At 41.9% G+C, this 27,007-nt stretch overlaps 1 protein-coding gene across 8 annotated transcripts in view; it reads right to left on the minus strand.

Annotated features, from left to right (window-relative positions):
* Positions 1–223: 223 nt before the first annotated feature.
* Nhej1 (non-homologous end joining factor 1) overlaps positions 224–27,007 on the minus strand; it is a 91,733-nt gene continuing 64,949 nt past the window's right edge. For 5 of the 8 annotated variants that reach the window (XM_013360832.4, XM_040267857.2, XM_078018038.1 and 2 more), the window contains 3 exons: positions 10,050–10,167; positions 9,226–9,350; positions 224–8,771 (listed from right to left, as the gene is read on the minus strand). In XM_013360832.4, coding sequence (XP_013216286.1) covers positions 8,697–8,771; positions 9,226–9,350; positions 10,050–10,167 — 318 coding nt within the window. In that variant the 3' untranslated portion in view covers positions 224–8,696. Of the gene's footprint in view, positions 8,772–9,225; positions 9,351–10,049; positions 10,168–21,235; positions 21,362–27,007 lie in introns of those variants that run through there. The other 3 variants (XM_021729955.3, XR_013424319.1, XM_078018039.1) reach the window with 3 other exon arrangements.

A 27,007-nucleotide genomic window follows, 5' to 3' on the forward strand; every position in this document is an offset into this window, starting at 1 on the left:
CTTTGGCTTATAACCACAAATTTTTAAAACTACCCCAAGATACTGTGGTATGAGAAAGTGTGTATGTGTGTGATTGCATATTAACATTTCTTCATATTTTTACTCCACAACCATAAAAATTTTGAGCACCTACTAAATGCCACATATCATTCCAGATGCTTGGGATGTAAGAAGTCAAAAAACCAACCAACAAAAAAAAATTAATAACAAAAGAACAAAGATCTCTGACTTCATGAAGCTTTACTCTGGTGGGGAGGAGTTGGGGAGATTAACAATTAAAAACAAAAATACAATAAATAAAACATAGAATGCATTAAAAGGCAATAAGGGGGGACCATGAGAAAAACACATAAAACAAGATAACAGGATGGGGGGGTCAGCCAGCTTGTGGGGAGCAGGGAGGTCAGCAGGCAGCTTGCTCCATGGAGTAGTCAATGTAGAACTCTCTGAAAGGGTATAGTTTCAACAAAGACCTGAAAGAGGTGAAGGTTTTGCCTAAGCAGGTATCTAGGGAAAGAAACTTTTAGGCAGACAACTGCGTAGATCAAAGAGACTCTGACATGCTTGGCATGTTACAGAAAGACAAAGAGATCATTTCGATGGAAGAAGATAAAGTTAAGAGAAAAACTGGAGCAAGTGACCTTGACTTTCTACTTCCTGATCACAAGGGTGTTTTCCAAACTTCTTTGTATTTTTTTTTTAGTTATTGATAGACCTTTATTTTATTTATTTACAAGTGGTGCCTCATTCATACCAGGAAAGTGTGCTACCACTAAGCCCCAGCCCCAGCCCCATTTCCAAGCTTTTATAAAACTCCAGTTAAAGAAAATTTAGTCCCCCTCCTTTTTGGGGGGGCTATTGAGGATTAAACCCAGGGGTGCTTTACCACTGAGCTACATTCCCAGTTCTTTTATTTTTCATCTTGAGACAGGGTCTTGACAAGTTCCTGAGAATGGCCTAGAACTTAAGATCCTCCTGCCTCAGCCTCCCGAGTTGCTAAGATTAAAGGTGTATGATACCAACCTCGAAAGATAATATATTCTTTAAAGAAATGTATGTTGGGCTGGGGATGTGGCTCAAGCAGTAGCGCGATCGCCTGGCATTCTTGAGGCCTGGGTTCGATCCTCAGCACCACATACAACCAAAGATGTTGTGTCCGCCAAAAACTAAAAAATAAATATTAAAATTCTCTCTCTCCTTCTCTCTCTTAAAAAAAAAGAAATGTATGTACTGATGTGTAAATATGGACAAAAATCATAGTTCAGTAAGAGTAGGTAACAAAAGAGTACTTACATATAGGATTCTTTTAAACTTAAAAAAAAAGATGTATTGTCATTGCTCTCACTTTCTATTTCATAAACTTAAAATTTTGGGTAAAAATTCTATTCTTTAAATATCAATTTTGTATTGTGTAGGCTTGTGGAATGCGGGGAGTATGTCCATGTGGCCATTTAGAAAGCAGCAGAGCACCCCTGTTGGTGAGAATGCCAGGGAATAAGCACTCAATCAATAGGATTAAAATTAACGCATGTTTAATTATTTCTGTTTCTTGTTGAATATAGGTTTTTAAAAATTTATTACAACGATGCCTACAAACTGGTGCCATTCTTTGGAAATTCATTGTAGTGATGTTTTCAGTTTAGATTTTCCCATTTGCAATTCAAGTGTATGAACAGCATGAGGTTTAACCAACCAACTTGGCTTCTTATATTCCTCTTCTCCTTCAGAAATACAGCCCATTCTCTGGGGTTTCTGTGGGAATCTTTCTTCTCATTGAATTCTTCCAACTCATTACCCAATTGCTTACATTTTGAAATATTTTCCATCATTTTTAGATCATTTGATATCAGGTTCTCTACCTGCTTCAGTCCTGGTCAACAACCACCATGAAGTTACTTCCAGAATCATGCATATGTCTTAGATTCTCATTTCTCAGAACAGATTCCCAGATGTCCTGCAGGTGGAAAGTTCAGTCCCTGCTTCACCCTGGCTTTGATGAATGACCACACCAGTCCCTGGATCATCACAGAGCACCCTAGTGAGAACATCTGCCAGGGTTTTCTGCTGTAGTGCCACCCCCAACCTCTGGAGACGGATTAATGCAGTTTCATTTGGCACTGTTCTGCTATTTTCATTCTTCAAATCCTAAAAACGCACATACACTTTGACCGTTCAATAGTCCAGAGTGCTGGAGCTGGGGCCTCACTGTACTTCACCTTCTTGACTAGTGACGCCTCCAAAACAGCGTGGCTGCAAGTCCCTGTGTCTTGGGTTTGAACAGCCAAGTTCAAACTCAAGTTGGCCACTTCACAGTGAGTTGAAGCATCTTCAGGAGGAACTCTCCCAGCCTCTTGCTTAACATGTCACTGTGTTCAATCTCCCCATTCGCAAAATCCAGACACTGCATCTTTTCCCATTTTTGATTCAAAATCAACCTATCTTCTCAAAAAACCTATCCCTTTTGTCCTGCTATTCCATTTTAAAAATTATTTTGCCATATTTAATTTGTACTTATTAAACACAATGGACATCACCACCATCAGAAAAGCATTCAGGTTGCCTTATCAGTATCACCTTTATATATAATCAGAGTGTCAGTAGTAACACTGCTGTTATTGGATTACTGATGACACAAAAAATTCCATCTCACCCAACCAGTGTTCCCATTCCTCCCATGGGTGACACAGGACCAACTAGTATTGCTTTGTGCCCTGGAAGCATCAGACACCAGTTATAAATGAAACTGACAATCTTTCCTTCTCACTTGGCAGAGGTCTTTTTCTGTCTTGAATAAAAGATCTCTTTGTCACCAATGATTCCCAGCAATACTATTCTTGACCCCTGAGCTAAGACTTACACCTGTAGGGCTTCCCTACCAGCTTGAACCCATTTTATCATCCTCTCTCCACCCTTCAAGGCCTTGGAAGAGAGGGAGAAGGCAGGATGGAGTGCCAGTCAAGGGGATCGCTCTTCCCCTACTCCATTCCTGTCTCCTGTCCCGATTTCTGACCAGCTGTCGATCCTATCAGGGGTCCATAAAGCTGGGAGGACTCTGGCCCTAGAGAGGGGGGTAGGGGTTAGGCAAACAGGCCAGGGAGGCAGTTGGTTGAAATTTAACTACAATATTCTTGGTCTCTATTGTTTTGAGTGAGGCCCAATATTTCCACAGCAGGATTATAGGATCTGATTAACCACGTTAGACAACAATGCCAAGCTGGGATGGGCTTCCCCTTCCAGCTGCCAATATGAAAAAGTAAATACAACACCCAGATTTCAGTAGGGACTCCCAGCAGCCCCCATGCCCTTCTTCCCTATTCTAACCTTGCTACTATTTTGGACCCCAAAGTGAAGAGGAGAGAGCGTAGCATTGCATGTTCCTTTAACTGCTGGCCTTGGCCCAGCAGGACAAGTAATCCTGGCACAATCTTCCCAGGTGAGTCAAAGGCTGTGTGCTCCCCACACCCTGGAGTTCTTTCAATGCCTCTTCCGGGTTCCCCTGGTAGGCTGGTCCAGATTCTTAGGAATCCATGAGAGTTGGGTGCTTAGGGACCAGCACTTATTCAAAGGGGTCCAAGGGTGTGAATAGTGGCAAAATATCTGTTGAGTTCCAGATAAGAAAACTGAGTGGGGGTGGGAATTACCAGCTCAGAAGAGTGAGCATTTGCTAGAATACTTTGGTGCTATCTAATGACATCCCAGGTGCCAGAGTACGGAAAGAGACCCTAAAACTGAGGGGATGCATAAAGAATGACCATAGAGAAATTCTCAGGAGATGGAAAGTATACATAAAAGGGTTCTGGGATAAAAGACTAAGAGATGTATGACTTTCCAGCTCCTCAAATACAGAACTAATCCCCAGAGTCCCTGTCCCTAACACACAGACAGGCTACCTGATACCTTTCTTACTGGTACACTCCCATAGGGTGGGATCATCTGTGACCCTGGTCACAGATAAGGATCACAGAGGAGACAAGAAAGGGACCTAAAGCAATAGGGAGCCCTGGACAGGAATATCCTCTAGAAGCTTCCTAAGGGTTACAGCAATAGGGAAACACCCCTTTAAAGTGTGAGCTTTCTCCCTTTCCCACATTTTTCTCTGTATGTAAGGGCCTAGTATCACCCAGTACAATTTTATCAGCTCATACATGTATGAATGTTGGTAACAGGAATTAGTGACCATGGTTCTTGAGCACTGAGTTTGGTGGCTTCCTTGCAGTATGTTATTTACTCCTTTTGAACACTTTCTTCTTTGGGACAATTAGAAGACAGAAACTACTCCAGGGCAAAGTGTAGGAAAACATATCTGGCACAATCTTCCTAGGTGAGTCAAAGTGTTTGAAAACTCAGCTAACACTATATGTACTATACTGGAATACCATCACAGTATATTTTCTGAGTTAGGTTAAAAACTTACTCTCTTCTCATGGATTTTATAAGCTAATGAAAGAAGAAAAACAACAAAAAAAATCACAAATGTGCCTGCTAATACATATTACTTTTTAAGCACAACAGAGAGGGGTAAGCAAGACAGATCAGAGTGAGCTCACCACATGGGGGTTACTATGAGGATTTAGGCTTCCCTAAACTCTTTGGAGCAAATCTTCCCAGTTAAAAAAAGTAGGAGAAAGTGAGGGACAAAATAGGAGAAGAAACTATCCCTGGTGACACTGTCAGGAATGAGAAAGTGTTGCCCTACTCCTGCCACCATCTTTGCACAGAGTACACAAGGGCTCCTGGATATCTCCCAAAAGAGCTGGACTAGGGAGAAGGGAAGGACTTAGGAAAGGAAGGCTTAAATGAACAGGAAGGAAAGCAAAGGAGTCCAAATGTACCACAGGATAAAAGCAAGAAGCAATAGGGTTGAGTATCAGAAGAGGTGGCATCTTTCCTTCCCCCAGTGTCCTATAGCCAATCTTGGTAGGTGCCCCATAGCAGGCTGATGGAAGGATCCTGGTCTGACTGGGATAGACTCTGCCATCCAGAGCACAGGAGCACAGATTTTACTCCCTGTTACCTTATGCCCTAGGAATTCTGGTTCCTCAGGTCTCAGGGGAAGATGGTGACTAGAAGCTTCCTTCCTCCATCTCAGTAACTTTACCATACTCTGGAACCCTGATCTGGGAGAAGAGAAAAGCGCTGGCAGGATTATACAGAACCCAATCTGGACTGTGCTTTTAAGGGTTGATGAGAAAGAAGCCCCATGAGGTATGAAATAAGGTGGAGCTACCCAGCTGGGGCACAGAGATGAGGATTTCTCTCCCAGAAAGGAGAATGTCAGTCCTAGCTGACTGCCCTGGGACCAGCCAGCAAGGCCAAGTAGACCCTGCAACCTAGGTGGCGCTATTTCTCTACTTTTTAGATCAAGTTGCTGCAGGAACTTCCTCGAGGTCCCAAGTCCTGCTCCTGGTTTGCTGGCTTGCTCGTGTAAACCACCTTATATTATTTTTTTTTCTAAAAATACTCCAAAGCAATTGAAAGAGTCCCTTCTCCCACCAGCCAGCCCTGGCCCCAGCCCCGGCCCCGGGGAGCGGGCGGGTAGGCGGGGAGGTGGGCCACTGCTTTATTAAACACAGGGAAAACTAATATTTACGGAATAAAATTTATGGAGCAGCCACGAGAATTCGACCCTTTTATGTGCATTTGGAGTGGGGGTTGGGCCAGGCTGGGGGCCTCAGGGAGGGGCCCAAGCCAGGGGGCAGGGCTGGAATACAGCCTGGCTGGGCCAATTTGTCAAAGCAGTGATTTCCTTGGAAGAATAATTCTCAACCACTACCCCTAGCTTGGGTAAGGGCTCTAGGGCAAGGATACCCAAAGCAAGGCCTCTAGCAGGGATGTTTCCCTGAGGATGCATTTAAGAAATGCCCTCAAGGAGGGAGCAACCTTTGAGAATGCAGGAGTAGTGGACAGGAAGGTTCTCAGGCATAAACTTACTTAACTTTTTGAAAAAGTCATAAGAAATGAAGAAAGTTATACTCTAAGGATTTTTCTTACAATTTTAGGAAAGTCATAGGCCCTTTGTCCCCCTGATTAAAAATGCCTGCTTGAGACTTTGCTCTTAGGCAGAGGGATTTATCCAGAGTGAAAGAACTCCTATTTTTTTCCAAGCTTGCTGGGAAAGCCTCCCTTTTTTATGTGGTCTTATATCATGAAAACTCCAAAATCTGGCTATCTGATTTATGCTAAAAGGAAAGTACAGAACAAGGTGACCCAGCTGATACGCTGTTTTCACACAGTTCCAAATTGCTTTGATGATAGACATTACTAGTGGGCACGCACTGGGGTGCTATGGTCTGGAGGTAAAGAGAAGTTATCACTAGCAACTGGGATGCTTGGTGGCCCTCTCAAAAGCTGTTGGCAGGAAAAGACAAGGGCATGAGTTCTGGAGTGCTCAAAGCTTCCTGCCTTGAAGAACCCACATGGAGGGGAGTGTCCCTTGGAAGGAGGCAGGGTCGTAGGATAAAGGTGGGTACTATACAAATTGGAAGAAGACCCAACAGCACTTCTGGAAAAAGTGTTTCCAGAGCTGGGTGTGATCCCAGCAACTACACCTGTGATCCCAGCAACTTGGGAGACTGAAGCAGGAGGATCACAAGTTCAAGGATAGCCTTGGCAACTTAAGACTGTCTCAAAAAGGACTGGGAATCTAGCTCAGTGGTAGAGCCTCCTTGGGCTCAATCCTAGTACTGCAAAAAAAAAAAAAAGAAAACAAAAAGTGTCTTCAGTGTATCTGTAATAATGCTGTTAAGAATTCAGTAGTCCTAGTTCAAATTCTTTTTTTTTAAAGAGAGAGAGAGAGAGAGAATTTTAATATTTATTTTTTAGTTCTCGGCGGACACAACATCTTTGTTGGTATGTGGTGCTGAGGATCCAACCCGGGCTGCACGCATGCCAGGCGAGCATGCTACCGCTTGAGCCACATCCCCAGCCCCTAGTTCAAATTCTTGCTGTCACTTATTAGCTGCATGACCTTCTCTAAGTCACTCAATCACTTAAAGACTCAATTTCCTACTGAGTGAACAGTATCTTTCTCAGATGTTGTGAGGCTTCAATGTCAGGCACTTATTAGACAGACTACTTGATATACTTTAATGGCTTAATAAATGGTAGCTGATGTTCTTATTATAATAAGAAGTACTTTATTATTCTTTGAATGGTCCTCCTTCCGTGGGCTACATCAATGCAGAAACATTAACCCACTAGAGAGGAAACACAGACAAGGAGGCCAGCAAAAGTAAACACACCAGAAAAGGCCTCTGCATTCTCCCACCTGCTACTGCAGGGTTCCCATTGAACATCTGAGTTCTACTGTGTGTGTGTGTGTGTGTGTGTGTGTGTGTTTCACTGGGGGAGGCACTGGAGATTGAACCCAGGGCCTTGTGCTTTCTAGGCAAGTGCTCTCCCCTGAGCTACATCTTCAATCCTTTTTACGTCTTATTTTGAGGCAGGGTCTCACTCAGTTGCCCAGGCAGGCCATGAACTGATGGTCCTTGAACTTATGCTTCTCTTGCTTCAGTCTCTCAAGAAGCTGGGATTCCAAGTCTAAGGCTGACTTTCATTCCTCTGCCTTCAAGGTGAAGTTTAAGATAATGTTACAATTGAGAAAGACCCGGCAGAGAAGGTCAAGGGACTGTGCCAGTCCTGGGGTGTTCAAGAGGTAACTGTCTCAGACTTTGCCTGTTTCCTATGCCTTTCCACTCTTTCCTGGTAGGAAAGTTCTACAGGCCAATTCTGTTGTCCTTGGGAACTCTTGGGTCACTTCCTAGTCTCTGTTATCCTAGTTCTCTACTTAGTATGTTATCTAAAGTGGAGTGAAGAATGAAGAAGTCAAATTCATTTTTCTCCCACCCATGAGAACCTACCTTGGCCCTAGTGTTCAAAGTTCTTTGTAATTTCAACATTGCACTGTGGTTTAACCTGTTGTTTAGATCTTGTAAGCAGGCAGAAAACACATCCAATTGGCAAAGGAGAGCAGCAGAGTTTTTTTTTTTTTTTGGGGGGGGGGTGGGGTGGTGCTAGGGATTGAACCCAGGGCTTTGTGCATGCTAGGCAAGCACTCTACCAACTGAGCTATATCCCCAGCCCAGCAGTGTATCTTATCTTGTGCTTATTGGAAAGAATTCTGGAGATCAAAACCTCTGAAATGGAGCCTTAGCTCAGACTACAACAGAGAAGCTTAAGATAAATTTGAAGGATTGGACTGAGGACACAGACTTCACCCAGAGAGGACAACAGGTGAGGTGAGGTGAGGTGGGTTGAGTTCCACAGATAAATATCTCAAACATAAGGGATTGTGCTTTTAATTCTATGCTAAAGAGAGAAGTGGGTCTCTGGGGAGTATCTGGGACTGGCTAGGGACTCAGAAGAGGAATACACAGGCTTCCTGGATACACCGTTCCTTTTTGAAGACTTGCTCTATATCCTAAAGTCTAAAGAACCTCCACCAAAAGAGACTGGATCCCAGAGACTGGCTTCCACTGTACCAGGGAAGGCCAATGCTCCATGGGATGGCAACAAGCTTTTCTTGTTTAACAGTAACCCATTCAGGAAACATGTCGCCATGAGCTTAGTTCTCTTGCTCTGAGAGTAGACCTTTGATTGTAACTCTGTTTGAGAGAAACTGCCATGTGAGCTCCTTTCCATGTGATGTTTGGGAGTTGTTCTTCTGGTGCATCCTCAGCAGCTGAGCTCATGACTGGTTAACTAAAGAGGCCCCGTGGTTTCTTCCTCTTGACCTTTGACAGCTGAGTTCTCTGCATAGGGCCTGAAGTATCCTAGATAAAAAGGAATCCAAGTTAATAAAGGCTTTGAGACAGACCTACTGACATTGGAAAAGGGACTTTCTTCCTCTCCTGGCTCCTAGTTAGGATGAAGCCTCCTTGAAATGTCTGACATGGGTATTTTGAAATCTGTGTCAGGCACTAAATGTGATATAAGACATGTTCTTTCTCCTCCAGGAACAACCTCACAGACCATTACCTAAAGTGGGTTAAGGTGAAAAGGAGTCAAGGTTCATCACTCAGCACAAGAATGGCAGAGAGGAGACAGCAAGGGAAGATGTGAAAGACAAGAACTCTCCATTATTTGGAAGTCTGCTCACAAATATCCCTTAATAATATAGAAACAGCATCAATGAGGCAGCAATTGTAAGGACCACTGGTTCGAGGGCTACAGGGGCCAATTCCTTCAGTGCATGGAATGCCATCCAAGAAGCTACTTGCCACTCACCAGGGGCTCTTTTTCAAGCACTGAGAGGGCTGGTGCTGAAGAGACTGGCTGTTCTGGCTGTCTTGGAAGCTGGTTATCAGTAGCTTGAAGGGAGGTGCTGCTTGAGGTATGAGCATCTCCTGAAACTAGAAGGATCAAGAAAGGATAGTGAGAAATGCCGTCTTACTAGAAGGACATTAGCATTTACCAAACATTCAGATAAAGGCCAGAGTTTGGTTCTAATCAATTAACAGAGAAGCCACAATCCAATCCAGCTGATTTTCAGAAGATTCTGTTCTGTTTCTACAAAGATTTCTCAGGCCCACTCTTAGCAGGCAGGATAAGAGTACTCCTAACACGAAAGAGCCAACTGTTCCTCTCTCTGTTACCTGATGTCTCTTACTAGGGAAACTAACCTTTCCACTGATTCTCTTGCTCACTCCTAAGCATCTACGCCAGTGCCACCTAAGAGAACTTTCTGCAGTGAGGGAAGTGTTCTGTATCTGCACTATCCGACTTGGTAGCCACATGTGGCTACTGAGCACTTGAAATGTAGCTAGAGCATAGGATGAAATGAAATTTAATTTATTTTATTTTTAATTTTTAATCATATATGGGCACACTATCTTTATTTTGTTTATTTATTCGTATGTGGTGCTGAGGATCAAACCCAGTTACTTACATGTGGGAGGCAAGTGCTCTGCCACTGAACCACAACCTCAGCCCCTATTTTTATTAATTAAAAATTAAAAAGCCATATGTAACTAGAGCTATCATACTGGGCAACACAAACTTTCACCCCAGCTCTAACCCTAGGCAGACCAGGTATGTCTGGGGCTACTCACCAGTGTCTTGATGCTTCTGTCCCATTTGGACCTCCTGTTTGGTGACTGCCACATACAGACTCTGCAGATGCATGACAAAGGGCCTGCCATTACCAACTCTGCATGCCTCTGGTAGCTTCTACAAGAGGAGAGGAGGTCAGGACACTGTCACTGTATGGCCAGAGAAAAGGAATCTGACATCCAGATGACAGAACTCACATCAAACCTCCCTGAATGAATTTATATAAAATTGTTAGATCCAATACAGCATATCCATATCAAGCCTATTGATAAGAATTCTTGGGAGACCTTCTCCTCTGAAAGGCAACTCTAGGCATTTATTTCCTCCATTCATTAGGTTTATTATGTTTTTCCATGAATATTCCAAAGATCTTTAGAATCTTTCTTCCAAAGGAATGACCTCTTAGCTGTTTTAGGAAATCACCTTCCTTAAGTTATCTCTGAATTCTACAAATCACTATCTTACCTAAATTTACAACAAAACTTTCTACGCTAGAAAGAGAAAAAGAATTAAATCCAGGAGAAGGGAGAGGGAGCAAAATGGATTGACGAACTGAGAAATTAAGAAAAAATTATGGAGCCATGATGCCAGGTAGAGGAGATGGGAAATGAAGCCGGCATAGCTTTGGAGGGCTGCTTGCCGTTTTATATAATCTATGCACCCTCAGTGGGGGGAAATATTATTTTCATGGTCTGAATTGAATCCAGGGCCTCATACATGCCAGGCAAACACTTTATCACTGAAGTATATCTTCAGCCTGAAGACGAAAAAATTGTGTTTGAGGGATGAAAAAAAGTTACTCTTTTAAGGGATCTTACATAGGTATATATACGGTAGAACTACAGAGTTTTGGTATAACTGACATTATAATTTCCTGAGAGGGGGTTATTAGGGAAAAAATGTCTTACAAGGGAGGTGATAAAGAGGAAAAAAAGTGGAGAAACACTGATATAAATATACTATCTTTACTTCTCTATGTAATGAACTAGGGATGTACATCCACAGCAAAATGCTTTGCCTAGTTCTAGTTTCATATACTAAGGTGAACTGAGTTGAAGTAATGGCTGAAGACTGAACAAAGTACAATATAAATGAGATGAAAGAGAATGGTATCCAGTGGTTCCAAACCTGGCTGCACTTCAGAATCTTGGAATGGGCCCAGAACTACTTCATCTGTCCCTATGTATGCCAATTGTCATGGTTCCGAGCCAAGGGAGCAGGTCCCTAAGAGCAGCCATGCCAGCGACCCACATGGGAACCAACCCAAGAATCCTTGGCCCATGAGATTGGCCCATATCTCATGTCAAGACACTTTTTCTGTGCTATAAAGGCATTCATTTCTGAAAATCCCCTGTGGGAAAAGAATGGAAGAAGGGAAGTATGAGAAGCAGTGAACAGGTGCTGACCCATGGTCAGGACTGTAGTGATCTTTCCCAGAGTGGGGTGTAGCTAAAGAAATAGTATGCTCATTTCCATTCCAACCCTACCTCCATAAAGACTATCTCAGACTTGGACTTTCTTTCTTTCTTTTTATTGCAATGTAACATCAGGTTTCAGTAAGGCTTGGACTTTCACTGGAAACCACAGACAATGAATCAGTAGCCTTGGGTCTAAACTTTGCCTCTAGCAATAATCACACTATGAGTTGTCACACTAGACATCTTCAGCAGCATTCCTTGAGGAATGACCTGAAATGGGAGGAAAACTATCAGGGCTTGCCATCTCTGTCCCACCTCACTCTCCTTCTCAGGTTCAGCTCTCTCTCTAACCCCCAAGTCACTTCCTCCTCCAAAACAAGGTCCTCTATTCTATAGACAGAGAGCCCTGGGAGTGGAGAGGCAAACAGCTGCTCTCCTGCCTCCAGTCTCTAGGCTCTCCATAACATTGCTCAAGAAGCCTAGCCTCTCTCAAGGCTGTTCATACACCGCTGGGTGGGCATATGCTGTCCATACAAATGAAGTAGGCAGAATCTAGGGGTCCAGGGCCATTTCCTCCTGCCCTTTCTATAGAACCAATCAGACTCATAAAATTTCCAGGAATATCTTTACCCAGTTCATGTATTTAACCTTAAAATGAAATGCCAGAAGAAATAAAAAATGGCCATTCAAGCCAGTGCTGCCCTGGACCTAAGTTCAAATCTAGACCTAACTTAGCCCTTCCTGTATCTCTTCTCTTCTCAGAGAGATCTGGTCCTTCAGTTGCTGCCAAAGGTTATCCCAACCAAGCATCTGTTCTAAGAAAAGTACTAGGAACAGAATATTACTATATTTGCTGAGTACTTACAACATGTTAGGGACTGTTCTAAGTAATTTAAATGTATTAACTCATTTTCATCTTTTCACTACTATTTTCCTAGCATCCAGAGCAACCTTGGAGTGGGGGGGTATCAATAACTATTTATGAATGAATGAATGACCCCATTTGGCTGAGTTGTGATTATAACTAGTAAGTGGTAGAGCAGGATTAGAATCCAGGCAGATTGGCTTCAGGGACACATATACAATCACTCCCCTATTTACTTCTCTTAACAGAAGGATTTTAGTCAAAATGGCAATCCAAGTTCTCCCAGGATCACAACTGGCAACCCTTCACATCACAGTTTATACCATCCCTAAGTTGACAAGAAAAAAAGTGAGCAGATAAAAAGGAGAGAGCTGGTCCAAACTAGAACTCTTGGGGGCTGGCAGGCCATACCCTGAAACCCACTGCAGCTACTCCCCAGCCTAACTAATTTCTTGATGTCATCTTAGAATGTGTCATGGAAAAGATCTGGGGAGGCCTGAGCTTGGGAATGAGAAACATTAGTTCCCAGGGCAGGACAATGGTGGGGGGCAAGGTGGGGCAGGCGGCAGAGATCAAAGGGACAATGCTGAAGTCAAGACTAAGCCAAGCAAACAGTGTCCCCTGTGGTAAGTATGACTGAGCCAGGAGCACGGTGTACCAGCCACAAGCGGGTCACTGCCCAGAGTGGGAGGGGAAGAAGAGTCAGGTTAGTCTACTGTGTAACCCATTCATTTGATTAAACCAGAGTCAATTTTAGCCAGCAAAAAAAAAAAAAAAAAAAAAAAAAAAAAAAGTCACTGGATTCTGTGCACTATAGGAGCAGGGGGAGAGGGAATGAATGCATCAGCTGGTCGTTGCTCAGAAAGGTTTGGGTCAATACAAGGATAAATAAGAGTCCGGCCTCTAAAAGCTCATGTTCGCACTCAGGAGATAGGCAGATATATGCTGCTTGGTCCGGTTTTTCAAATAATTTGCTGTAACAAACAAAGGGCAAGAGAAACCCAGGGAACAAAGTGATAAATTCTGACTGAGAGGCCTGCGAAAAGCTTCAGAGGTGGTGACATCAAGGTAAGCCTTGCAAAGTTAGACTGTGAGTGATGATAGAGGTTTGAAAAGATAGGACATGGACTAGTCTCCTGGAAATGCGACTAGAAGGCTGAGATTGCAAAAGACTTTGTTTTCTAAATTAAGGTTACACCAGGGAATTTCCTTTTATTTTGCAAAGTGACTTTCTCTACCACACAACTGTTTTGCTTAAGATTTTTGGCTCCAAAATAAGTGAAACTATAATGAGGAATCAGGAACTTCCTCAAGGTTTCCCTTTTTAGATTCTTGGCTACATTTGCTTAAACTCAGTACTTCTTCAATACTGACTTGTGGTATCATGACTTCTCAAAAGCCATAAGGGCTATATTCTGTGCACATCTCTGTGATCTATTTTACTCTCCTGTCTCCAGCTCACAAGGACTTTGGCCACTGCTGTTCAGGCATATCATAAACTTTTTAGGAAAACCAGCGTTATAGAAATCCTGCAGGGCACTTTATTTCCTCTTCTTGTCCCTACTGTAATCCATCTTCAACAAGTCAGTCCAGAGGAGTCCCAATGACCACTTTCAACTAATCTGGGGGGGAAGTTCTGTCTCTCACCCCATGTCTTATCTCTTCTTTCCTCTGAGAATGTTTCAGAAAAGAAACCTTTAGAATCCTGGCTAGGGAAAAGTTCAACATGATATACTGCTCACCTTATAAATATGGGTCTCAATCTGGGAACAGATTTAAGAGACCAAGGGCAAGGGAAAGTAAGTGACCACTGAGTAGGTAATTGGTTCTGGCACAAGATCAAGGCCCTGGCACTGACAGTCACAGTATCATGACTTCCAGGGCAGGGCCCCAGACACATCGCTTCCCTAAAGGTAAGAAGTCCTCTCTTCCCTCTTGCAAATATGCTGGTCTGGATTCAAACATCCCTCCTTAGAGAGTCCACATATTATGGTATCATGGTAATATTCATTATTAGCTTCTCTTAGGATAGAAAACTCTTCTATGGTCTCAATTGCCAAAGGATTTGCCAAAATAAATAGAAAGGAATAAGAAAAATAATTTAGGAAAAGATTGTTCAAGAAACATGTCCTCCCCTCTGACAACCTATTCAAATTCAACATACATGCACTGATCAACATACATGCACATAATAAATAAACACTGATTTATTATGGTGTTCAGGACTATGTGGAGACTGGAGGTATCATGTAGAGAACCAAAGATAAAAATCCCTGCAGGGAATTGAGGTTTGCATTCTAGAGGGGAGGTTAACAAAAACATACAGCTGATCAAAACTCAGTCTCTGTCAGACTGTGATAGTGCCATGAGGAAAAAATAAATCAGTGAGGGCATTGTAGATTAGGGACAGGAATGTGACTCATTCATTCAATCATTCATTCATTCTGCAGTACTGGGAACTGAACCTAGGACTTTGTGCATGCAAGGCAGCTGCTCTACCACTGAGTCACACTCCCCACACCCGGTAATACAATTTTTAATGGAGGTCAAGCCCTCACCAAGAGAGTAGTATTTCGTAAAGACCTAAATGAAAATGAGAGAATGATCCATGAGACTGAGTCAAGTGACCAGATTTCTAGTGTGCTTGAGAAAGTTCCTGTTTATGCTTATTGTCTCCCAATTTAATTATAAATAAAGCTTTTTTTTTAATCTCTTAGAAGTTCCTCAATCTGAACAATAAATTAGGTGGTTATCCTGTCAGAGGAAGAGCATGGCAGGCATATGAAGGTGCATCTGTGTGTTTATTTAACATTGTGAGGTAATGTAGCATATTATCTTTTACTCTATAATATAGACAGGAGGCCATTAGTGCTGATGAGCAGAAGGGTGAAATGATCTGATTTACATTTCAAAAGGATGGCTCAGTGTAAAAGGGCAAGAAAGGCAGCAGGCGAACCTGGCAGGAGGCTGCTACAACAAGAAAGCAGCTGGGACCACAGAGGTAGCAGAGGAGGCAGTGAGGATGGTGAGATTCTGAATGGATCTTAAGGGATTAACAACATACCTTCAAGCTGATGGATTGAGTATAGGACAGGAGAGGAGTCAGGCACAGGTAGATAGTAAAAAGGGATAATCTAGAAACCTAAAACAAAATCCTTAAATCAAAGATAGTCTCATGGCCCTTCCACAACACAGACCCAGCTTCCTAGTGAAAGGGTGAGAGTCAGAAGGAAACCGAACCAATACTGGGAGAGAGCAAAGAGAAAGGAGAAGCAATATCCAGGAACTGGGAGAGAAATTTTTTGCAAAGAACCAAACAGCCAGGTACAGTGGCGCATGCCTGTAATCCCAGTGGCTTGGCAGGCTGAGGCAGGAGGATAGCGAGTTCAAAGCCAGCCTCAGCAAAGGCGAGGCACTAAGCAACTCAATGAGACCCTGTCTCTAAATAAAATACAAAATAGGGCTTGGGACTGGCTCAGTGGTCAAGCGCCCTTGAGTTCAATATCTAGTTACCCTGCCCACGCCAAAAAAAGAACCAAACAAATTTTAAGTTCTGGCTTTAGAGTCTCAAAAAAATGTAGATTTATAACTAAGGTCTTCTATCTGCTAGCTATGACACTTTGGCCAAGTTATATACGTAATGTCTTATTTTTTGAGAGAGGAGAGGAAAGAAAAGAGGGAGTGGGGAAGGAGGAAGGAGAAGACTGAGACTAATAAGAGGTACATCCCAAAGAGTCTGTGAAAAGATTAAATGAGAGAGTGGGCTATGTACCCAGGAAAGAGATCTTCCTTCCCTTTGCAAGGCACACTGATACTTTTCTTGCTGGGCCCTAGTCCTGCACCAAGTTGGATCAAGAAATGCCCTAATGACTACATACATAGAGAAACCAGCGGGAGGTCCCAGTGTCAACTTTTCTCCACTGGCATCCCAAAGAATATGATCTTGGAACAATTCATGGACTAATACAGGCCCAGATCAGATTGGCAGTAAGGAAAAACCTACCTAGTAACTATCACCACTCGAGCTTACCCTCCATCTCCAGCAGAGACCAGCAAGGCTGCTGTATCAGAAGGCCTGGGTTTAAGTCCTGGTTTTGTCAGTTACCAGCTGTGTTACTAACCTTTTCTGGATTTGTATGTGTGTTGGTGGTGCTGGGGATTGAGCCCAGAGCCTTGTGCATGCATTCTACCAACAAAGCTATATCCCCAGCTGTTACTAACTTTTTTTAGGCCCTGTTATATCATCAGAGAAATGAAAGGACCAATACCTACTTTCATGACACTGAAGGTTTCATGAGACATTTGTTAAGGGTGCTGTTCAGTATATGTTATGTCTCCTTACCTCCCCACATCAGCTCCTGTTGCTTCTCCAAGATCTCCTTATTTTCCCACTTCCTTTTTTTTTGACCAGGGATTGAACCCAGGGGTGCTTAAACACTGAGTAACATTTCCAGATCCTTTTTGTATTTTATTTTGAGACAAGGTCTCTCTAAGTTGCTTAGGGCCTCCTTAAGTTGCTGAGGCTTTCTTTGAACTCACAATCCTCCTGCCTCAGCCTCCTGAGTTGCTGGGATAGCAGGTGTGTGCCAATGCACTCAGCTTATTCTCCCACTTCTTAGGACCTGCCCAAGAGGTCAAGGTTTCTCCTTCATTCTCTTCACCCTCCTATGGGGAGAGGGTCAATAGTAAAGAGTAAAGCTACAACTCTTTCCAGAGCACACAAAGCACAGACAGCTTGCTTTCCACAAATTTTCAGCAGAAGTATTCTATGTAGCTCAACTTATCCAACAGTGCTCAACCAGGGTCCTTTCTCACCACCATTTCCAGCTTCCTGCTGTAGCCTGTGGAATGGCTCTGCTGTGTTAGTCCCACTTGTAAATCATATGCACTCTGTAAGAGATATTTGGAGTGTTTGTTTGTTTGTTTGTTTTTGATGTGTGTAGGGGGTTGTTTTTATGTGTGATACTGGGTGTAAAACCCATGGCCTTCCACATGCTAGGCAAGCACTCTTCCACTGAGCTACATCCTCAGCCCTTGGCTCTTTGAAAAATAGAAAAAATATAACCAGCAGATATATTCTACAAAGAGTTAACGGTCAAATGGTGTTTGATAGAATTAATCTCACAGTGTCCTCGGAGTCTGAGAGAAAAACATAAATAGGACAAAGGACAGTGATATGGCAGTGACAACTAGAGTTTTAGAAGATAACACGCTTACTCTCCTTTCTCCTTACTCCGGTTTCCATAGCAGCTCATTGGATGAGCAATTTCTGAGTCTCAGGCAAGGTCTAACTATGAGGGGTCCCTCTGTTTTGTCCCTCTCAGAGTACCCCACTATCAGCTCACTGATAGAAACCTTGGTGATCTGGACGAGAACACAGCATCCTAAGCACACAAGCCATATGCCCTTGAAGGTCTGCATGAAACCCTTGAGACAGCTGACACTGCTCTGTTTTGGGTCTGACTTAGCTTTGTTTGGGTCTGTGCCTGCAATAAGGCCTTCCTGACCACTCTGGCCTGCCACCACTGACCTCCACAATTAGCCAGAGTTCCTGAGCATTCACTCAGAGCTGAGATAGAACAAAAAAGAACAAAGAGAAGCCTGAATGTAATCTGTGTTTAGAGACCTTGCAAATTAATGGCAATTTAGGGACCTTACAAATTAATTAAATGATGGCCCACCTTGCTCCCCCCACTCTAGAATAAAGTAGGAGAATGGAGGAAAGCTGAATTGCCCATGCAAGTGGGTGTGTCAACAAATCTAAGAAAGTCAACAAATCACTTTCTTTGTGGCCTCCCTTCAGAGTGAGATAATTTTGCTATCCTGCTCTCTCTCATAAGGCTGGAAATAGAAGGTTAACTCAGGCAAAGAGTTCAAAATGGTCTGAATGCAGCCCAGGTTATTCAGATTTTTCTGGTTCAGTTTGAGGCCTAGCTAGCTCCCAAGATGTACAGCCAGAAGAGCGGGGGAAAGGGAAGATACTATAAAAGGAGTGGACCCAAATAGAAGGCTTAAATAATATTAAAAAATTACAATTTTTAAAAAATGTGGTGCTAGGGATTGAATCCAGGGCCTCATACATGTTAAGCAGGATCTCTACCACTAAGTTCACCCCCAGTCCCATGATTAACTGATTTTTTTAATGCTTTCTATGTGCTGGGTACTAGGCTAAGCATTTTAGTTCATTATCACAATTAAACTCCATAGTTATTCTATCCCCTAGGCACTAAAATCATCCTCATTTAAACCTGAGAAGACAAAGCTCAAAGAGTTAAGTAACTCCACCAAGGTCACAGCAGAATGGAAAAGTTGAAGACCCAGGAAGATGAATTCCAGAACCTACACTTGAACCACTGATTAGACTGCCTCTCAGAACTACCCCATGACATGTCCATTTCTCCTTCCTGCCACTAGGCTCATAAAGAGGTCAGTCCCTGTTGTGAGGTCTAATAGTACTCCAAAATAGCTCTCACCTCCTTTTGTACATCTCTGAATGGCCTAAGAGGCTGAAAGAGGGAAAAGACAAAACTGCTTCTGGAGAAGGGAAGACTTTCTTAACTCCTGTGTAGCCTCCAAGGGTACCAGAAAATCCAAAATGAATCTCTGGTACAGAGAAGCTCTAGACTCTGAATCTCCTTTTAAAAGAAGCACAGCCCCTCAGAGTCATTGCAGGAAGGCCCCTCAGCTCTGCCCCCAAAGAAAAATAATGGTGAAGGGAGTGGAAGTGGAGGTGGGGGCAGGGGCAGCTGCTCTCATAAGAGCCCTTTGTGGTGGCTGCCTCTGAAAGGAGGTTTTGCTAGACAAGGTGGAACTTCTCAAGGTGACAAGCAAATGGTACAGACTGAGCTGTGACCCTCTGCTCACTCCATAACCACCCCCCTCCCCTTTGGAGGGCCAGAGCCCAAACTGTCCCCAGAGCCCCACCCAGCCCCAGCACAAACCATGGCTTTCTAGTCTGGAGAGCAGCTAATGAGCGGCAAGGGGCTCGAGGGACGAAAGTGGTTTCCTGGGGGGGATGAGTCTTCAGAACCCCTCAGAATGAGTAGTAGCAAGTCTCATTTCTTCTTTTCTTTGCTCCCACTCCTTCCCTCAGAACAAGCAGCTCCTGTCCCTGTGGCTCAGGGAGTGAACTCTGGCCAACCTAGCAAGGGGATAGCCAGTCTGAACATTAGTTTAGCACCTCTCTCAAATCCTGCCACCTTAACAGCCTTTCCCCAAATGGAAATGAAACAATGTGGTAGAATCAAAAAGAAAAAAAGCATCAGGGTTTTTTTTGCTGTTATATTGTTTTGCTTTTTGGTGCTGAGGATTGAACCCAGGGGCACTTAACAAGTAAACTATATCCCCCTTTTTTTTTTTTAATTCTCACTAAGTTGTCAGGGCCTTGTTAAGTTGCTGAAGTTAGCTTTGAACTTATAATCCTCTTGCCTCAGCCTTCAGAGTCGCTTGGATTATAGGTGTGTATCGCTGCACCTGGCCATGCATCAGGTTTAATGACAAAAAGAAAACTGCAGCTATGAGGCAGGCATTGTGGCTCTGAAGGCTCTCGTGGTTCCTCCCTGTGCTATCAGCTTTGTGCAGATTTCAATTTTTTCCTGGTTTAATGGAGAAGAGAGGACAGTCAGCTGGGCCTATAGGCACAGAGGTGATTTAGAGGACCTCCACACCAAGGAGATTCCCTTTCACTCCAGATTACACGCTTGACAGCTGGGAATACAGCCAATGGCAGGGTTCAAGGGCTCCCTTCCCCCATGGCTTGCTGCCTGCTTTCTGTAGGGTGACACAGTGTCCTCTAGGCCCTGAGAAATCTTGCTCCATAGGGTGACATATCACTTCCCCAAACACAGACACATATATGCATGCATGCACAATAAGGACCTGATCTTTATGACTGTGGGTCAATAAAGAATTCTGAAAAGGATACAAACCATAAAGGAAAAAACTGATAAATTGGACTATGTTAGAATTAGGAAACTCTATTCATCAAAATCACACAATTAAGAGAGCAAAAGGTAACCTACAGTGTAGGAAAATACAAATAACCAATGAAAGGACTTACTTCCAAAATATATTTTTAAAAACTCTAAAAATCAAGAAGAAAAAGTCAGACATTGTGGCATATACCTGTAATCCCAGTTACTCCAGGGACTGAGGCCAGCCTCAACAACTTAATGAGACCCTGGCTCAAAAACAACAAAAAAAAAAAAAAAAAAGAAAGAAAGAAAGAAAAAAAGGGCTGGGGTGCCCTTTCAATACCCATTTCTGAAAAAAAGACAAAGAACATAAGTAACCTAATAAAACACTGGCAAAAGGCTTTGTTGTATCTATATTACATCAATTACTTGAAAATGAGTCATTAAGAAAATTAAAACCACAATAGAATATCACTATATAGTCACCATAATAACTAAACAGAAAAAGCAAATAATATCAAATGTTGGAAAAGATGTGGTACAACCCAAACACTTCTATATTGCTTGTGTGAGTATAAATTGACATGTCACTCTGGAAAGTGGTCTGACAGTCTCTACTAAATCCAGAGATCACATATCTGTGACCCTGTCATTCCATTCATTATGCCCATTCCTACACAAATGGACAAACCATGAGATAGTATACAGAAATGAAAATTAATAAATACTGCTACACACAGTGACATGGATAAATTTCATAAACATTTTGTTGAGTGCAAGAAGTCACACATAAAAGAATGTATATCATATGATTCCATTTATATAAAATTCAAAAATAAGCAAAACTAATGATCTTATTAGAAGTCAGGATAGTGTTTACCCTTGGGATGTAGTAGGTACTGGGAGGGAACAGTTTCCTTCTGAACTATCCAAACCGTTACAAAACTATAGTGATTTTGCAATAATTCTTCAAACAGGACACTTATGAGTATTTTCCTATAGTGTCTTGTATTTTTATTTTATAAGTCTATTAATAAAAGGACTGAGGATGTGGCTTAGGGGTAGAGCACTTGTCTACTATGGACATGGCCCTGGGTTCAATTCTCCAGCACTGCCTAAAAAGAAAAAAAAAAAACATATTAACAAAAGATAGCAAGGTATGACGGCATACTCCTGTAATCCCAGAGACTCAGGAGGTTGAGGTAGGAGAATCACAAGTTTGAAGCAAGCCCCTGTCTCAAAAAATAGAAAATAAAAAATAAAATAAATCACTATAGAAAACAGGCAGTTCCTCAAAAAGTTAAACTCAAAAGTTACTACATGACTCAGAAATACGACTCTTTAAGTATATACCCAAGAGAAGTAAAATCATGTATTCACACAAAAATGTGTACACATGGGCTGGGGGTGCAGCTCAATGGTAGAGCACTTGCCTAGCATATGTTAGGCCCTGAGTTTAATCACCAGTACAGGAAAAAAAAGTGTATGCAAATGTTCATAGCAGCATTTTTCATAAAAGCCAAAAAAAGTGGAGAGAACCCAAATGTCCATCAACAGATAAATGAATAAACAAAAATGCTGAATATCAAAATGGCATATTGTTCTGCCATGAAAAGGAATGAAGTACTGATATTTGCTTTAATAGCTGGAAAGCACAGTGCTATGTAAAAGAAGCCAGACATAGAAGACCATGTAATGTAGGATTCCATTTGTATGAAATACGCAAAAAAGGCAAATCTACAGCAACAGAAGGTAGATTAGTGATTTCCACAGGCTAGGGAAAGATGTGAATGGAGAATGACTGCAAATGGGCACAGGGCTTCCTGTTAGGGTGTTGAAATGTTCTGGAATTAGATAAGTGGTTATTGTTGCACAGCCTCATAAATATATTCAAACCCCAGAATTGAATATTCTTGATGTATAGTTTTAATTGTACTTTATGGCATGTGGATTACAGCTCAAATTTTAAAAGGATTTTTTAAAAGTCTCTACTCTCCCATTTTCCTTTGCCTATTCTCCTCGCTGTTTGCTCTTAGGAATAGACCCTCAGGCTCTCAAAAGGCCTGAAAAGCTTTTAAAGGATCCTCAGCACCACATAATAATAAAAAATGAAGATGTTGTGTCTACCTATAACTAAAAAATAAATATATATATATTTTTAAAAAAAGCACTGTTTTGTGCTCACCTTAATCTCAGATACTTGGGAGCCTGAGGTAAGAGAATCACAAGTTCAAGGCCAGTCTCTGCAACTTAGTGAGACCCTGACTCAAAATTAAATAAACAAACCAAAAAACAAATAAATAAATACATAAACAAAAAGGGCTAGTGATATACCTCAGTGGTAAAGGACCCTTGGGTTTAATTCCCAGTATCAAAAAATAAAAATAAAAGGACTGTTTATCTTGTCCATTCAGTGGAGCCTGCCCAGTGACTGAACAGCTGGAGTTAGCATGGAGTGGTGAAAGACCACAGCACCTAGAATCAGACAGACCTAATTTTGAAAATAAATCCACCACCTAACATATTTATTTTATGATCTTGGGTAAGTAACTTAATTTCTTTGGGCCTCAATTTTCTCACTATAAAGTGAAATAATTTCTCACTATATAGTGAAATAATTTCTATTCATGAAGGCTGTCACAAGGGATCAAATGAGATAATATAAGTAACATATTAATTCTACTCCCTTGAGAATCCCAAGCAATCTCAAGTATTTAAAGGCAACTGAGCTCTGCAGTTAAATGGTTAATTCTCAAATCCCCAGGTCTATTACTTCACATCTATAAGTCTTAGTTTCCCCAACTGTATAATGGGAATAATAGTACTACCTACATAATGGAGTTATTATCAGGATTAATGAAATAATGCACACACTATCATGCCTGGCATATAGGAAGTACTCAATAAATATTAACTATTATTATTCATTCAATCATTAAACAAAATTGTCAAGTATGTCAGATAACATGTTGTGTCCTAAGGATAAAACAGTGTTCACTGCCCTCGAGGAGCTCATAGTCAGGCTAGCGAGTCAGACACATAAACAATCAATTGTTCTTCATGGCCAGCCATACACTACGGTCTTTGACTCCCAGTCAACAGCACCAGGTCTGAGGTGTTATGAGACGAAGCTGGATATATAAACAACAGAGTGGGGTTGGGATGGCAGAGAAAAGACTAACTCTGATTTGACAGTAGACCCTTCTTTTCCCACAAATCTCCTACAAAAGTCTAGATGAAAAGGCATTCAGACTTCCTCCTTGGCATTACTACTAACGGTCCAGGGACTGAAGGGCATCTCTTTTATCTTTCTCTCTCTACTCTCCAAGTGGTGGGCTTCCTCCCATCTTTCAGGTCTCCATTTAAATGTTACTTCCTCTAGCCCAGACCATATGATCTGTAGTATTTGCTCTTATGGTGTTCTACTCTTTCTTCTCAAAACAATTATAACATTTTCAATTAATTATTTTTTTACTCACTTCCTATCTCCCCACTAGGCTGAATGTTCCTGGAGCCCAGGAACCATTGATCCAGCAAATATGTGCTGAGTATCTGTCATGTGGTAGGCCTTGAAGTAGGTGCTGGAATTCAGAATGGAGAGACATGGTCAGCCCTCACGAAGCTTATAGCCAATATTCATGGGATAGCTTTGGGATGGACATTTATCCAGATCCTGGCTGAGGACCCTATTCTGATCAATCCAGATAGATATGAGCCCTTGGCTGCCCATCTCTTCCCAAGTCCAAAAAAAAAAAAAAAAGGCAAGAAGTTGGAACTCTGCGGACTTCTCAGTTCCTCCTCCTGTTGCCCTGGAGTCCCATATTCTCAGCTCAGTGGGGTTTAAGCTAGGGCAAACAATGTACTCACAGCCATTTCTTCAAGTTCTTGTCTTATAAATCCACTCATATCAGCATTCTAAGGACACGTATGGTGGGTATCAGGCAAGGAACATACAGGCTGGGGATGAAAATGGGGTATCAAGAAAGAGCCCCTTTAGTTCTGTAGAGATGAAATATATGAACCTGGAAGGGCTGACCCCTCAGCACCTTTTAACTTCAATGCCCTGAGATTCCCAGATGGTCATTTCCCATAGTTTGAGCTTCTCCATCTTCAAGTCTGACTTCATCCTAAGGCTGCTTCCTGCTAAGCCAACCTGAAGTCTGGGGATGGTGAATTAGAATCTAGTAAATATATTCTGCTACCAACTCTCTGGAGATAGGCTAAGGGAACACTTTTCCAGGGCTGGGAGATAATAAAATTCCAAGAGTTATTGAAAAAGGCTGTTTCAAATTCTTTATTAAGTGAACAAGGGTGTATGTATGTATGTATGAATGTGTGTGTGTAAAATTAGTGAATAAATCCTTGCTTGCAGGAAATAATGTCCTGAAAGCAGAATCAGAGATAAAGTCTCAAGCCACAGAAATAAACACATTTATTCATTCAAGAAGCACTGGCTTGGCACCTTCTCTAAGCCAAATTGTTCTAGGCACAAAGAAATACATGAATGATTATGAGTTCAGCAAACTATGTTCAGTTCTGTGATACGGTCTATATGTAGCCTGCTTTAAGAGAAGAATAGAAAGCAGACTGAATTCTTCATTCATATCAGAAATTTTCTAGCCTTTGACTCCCTGCTTTTAACTTGCACCAAAGGGGAACAGAAGCAATGCCATCAAGTAGTTCTGCAGAGTGAGATGAGTTAAAGACTTGAGTATAAAATCAGAGCATACTGAGTTAAGATGGGAGGGAAATCCATAGGAACCAGTCAATCAATATCCCTGTCCATACCACTACTGCCAATGACCTACTAGAATTAATAAAGCGACTAAGAAAGCTGGTGAAGAGACACAGCATCATGTGGCAAGTGATGTTTTATAGGTATGAACTTGCCCCAGGAAAATGACATTCTCTGGCAATCTCTTCACTTGAATTCCTAACTCATCTCCAGGTTAGAAGAATGCATGTCCTCAGCATTAATTTCCCTTGCTTCTCTTTGAACAGGTACTAAACATGCTTGAGTCTACCAGAAGTGATTTGGGTTTCAAATCTTTTTCCAGATTTCAGAATATTTGAATATACATAATAGATATCTTGGGATGGAACCCAAGTCTAAGCACAAAGTTCATTTATGTTTCATATATACCTGATGTGCATTGCCTGAAGACAACTTCAGGCAATATTTTTAGTGTGCCTCTGTGTTGGCTAGAACATGTCATATGAGGTCAAGTGTGGAATTTTCTAGATGTATATTGTGTCAGTGCTCAAAAAGTTTCAAGATTTTGGAGAATTTTGAATTTTCACATTAGAGAAGTTCAACCTACATTAATGTTCTACCAGATTATAAATTCTTTATTTCAGAATATTTATCCTCTTAATTCTGTAAAGCCTTTGCTGCTGATTTCCATAAACCTGCTGTAGAAGATACTAAGAATGTCAAATACCTCAGAGGAGGAAGAAAAGCTGTCCTACCTCTGCCTATATGGCAACACATGACAGAGTAGTTTATAGGGAGATAAATTAATCTCATAGAAGCCAGACAAATGGTACAGGATGAACAATCAATTATGAAGCCACGGTAATATCTAAATCACTATAGATCTTTAGGTTTAGGTAAAGCAAGGACAAGAGGGTAAGAATAGCAAGGGCCAGATGAAGAAACCAAAGCTGTCAGAAATTTTCCACTTAGAAAATTCATATTAAGTAGATTTAAAAAATTTCACTAATGATGGAAAAACTATGGAGGATAAACTGTGCCTGAATACTTTCTTTCTTTATTTATTTATTTTATTTAGTTCTCCGCGGACACAACATCTTTGTTGGTATGTGGTGCTGAGGATCGAACCCGGGCCGCACGCATGCCAGGCGAGCGCGCTACAGCTTGAGCCACATCCCCAGCCCTGTGCCTGAATACTTTCTTGTCACAAAAATAACTCAGGATGGTTGATGCCTAAATTCTCACTGGATAGATATAAATCTGGAGCCACTTCCGAGGAGAAGGGAACAGAATAACTCTCAGGATTCTCCAGCTGCTCTCTCTACTATGTTTAATCCCCCTAGGGGCAAATAGGAAAGGGACTGAATATTTAAAGATGCATTGAGTGTTGGGCATACAGTGTTTATTATTCTTATACCTTATATATGCTATGTCTTGTCTTTTGTATGTATTAAATACTTTAAAGCCAGGTGCAGTGTATGTGCCTATAGTCTCAACTTATCAAAAGGTTGAAGCAGATGGAGCTCTTGAGCCCAGTCATTTAAGACAAGCCTGAGCAAGATAGCAAGACCCTATCTTTAAAAAGTGAAAGAGGAAAAAGAAAAATGTAGGTTAAAAATATTTTAAAAGACAGTAAAAATCAAATCAATTCAAACATCCAAATTAAAAAATGAAACTGTTTAATACATCAGCAATGACTCCCAAAGTCTAGGTATTAAAAAGTCTGATGAGGAACATAGTCTCTAGATTCATACCACTGCCTGGGACCACTGGACTCCAAGTTTAAAGACAGGCAAGGTTTCCGAGGAGTGTGAGGTTCTAGGAAAAAATATTTGGATACAAAGTCACTTTCCTGAAGATCCAGAAGACTGACAGTTTATGAGGTAAGAAGCTGAAGTGACAGAAGTTCTGAGTTATCTGCCACCAGTTTAACTCAAAATACTCATTCTCCGCAGGGCACGTGCCTAACCTATGGCTGGGTTAGGAAGACACAACCTAAAATTGTTCAATGATGACCCTAACTCCAATGACCCTAACTCCAGTGCCT

The sequence above is a fragment of the Ictidomys tridecemlineatus genome, chromosome 7, assembly GCF_052094955.1.
Source record: "Ictidomys tridecemlineatus isolate mIctTri1 chromosome 7, mIctTri1.hap1, whole genome shotgun sequence".
NCBI classification, from domain to species: domain Eukaryota; kingdom Metazoa; phylum Chordata; class Mammalia; order Rodentia; family Sciuridae; genus Ictidomys; species Ictidomys tridecemlineatus.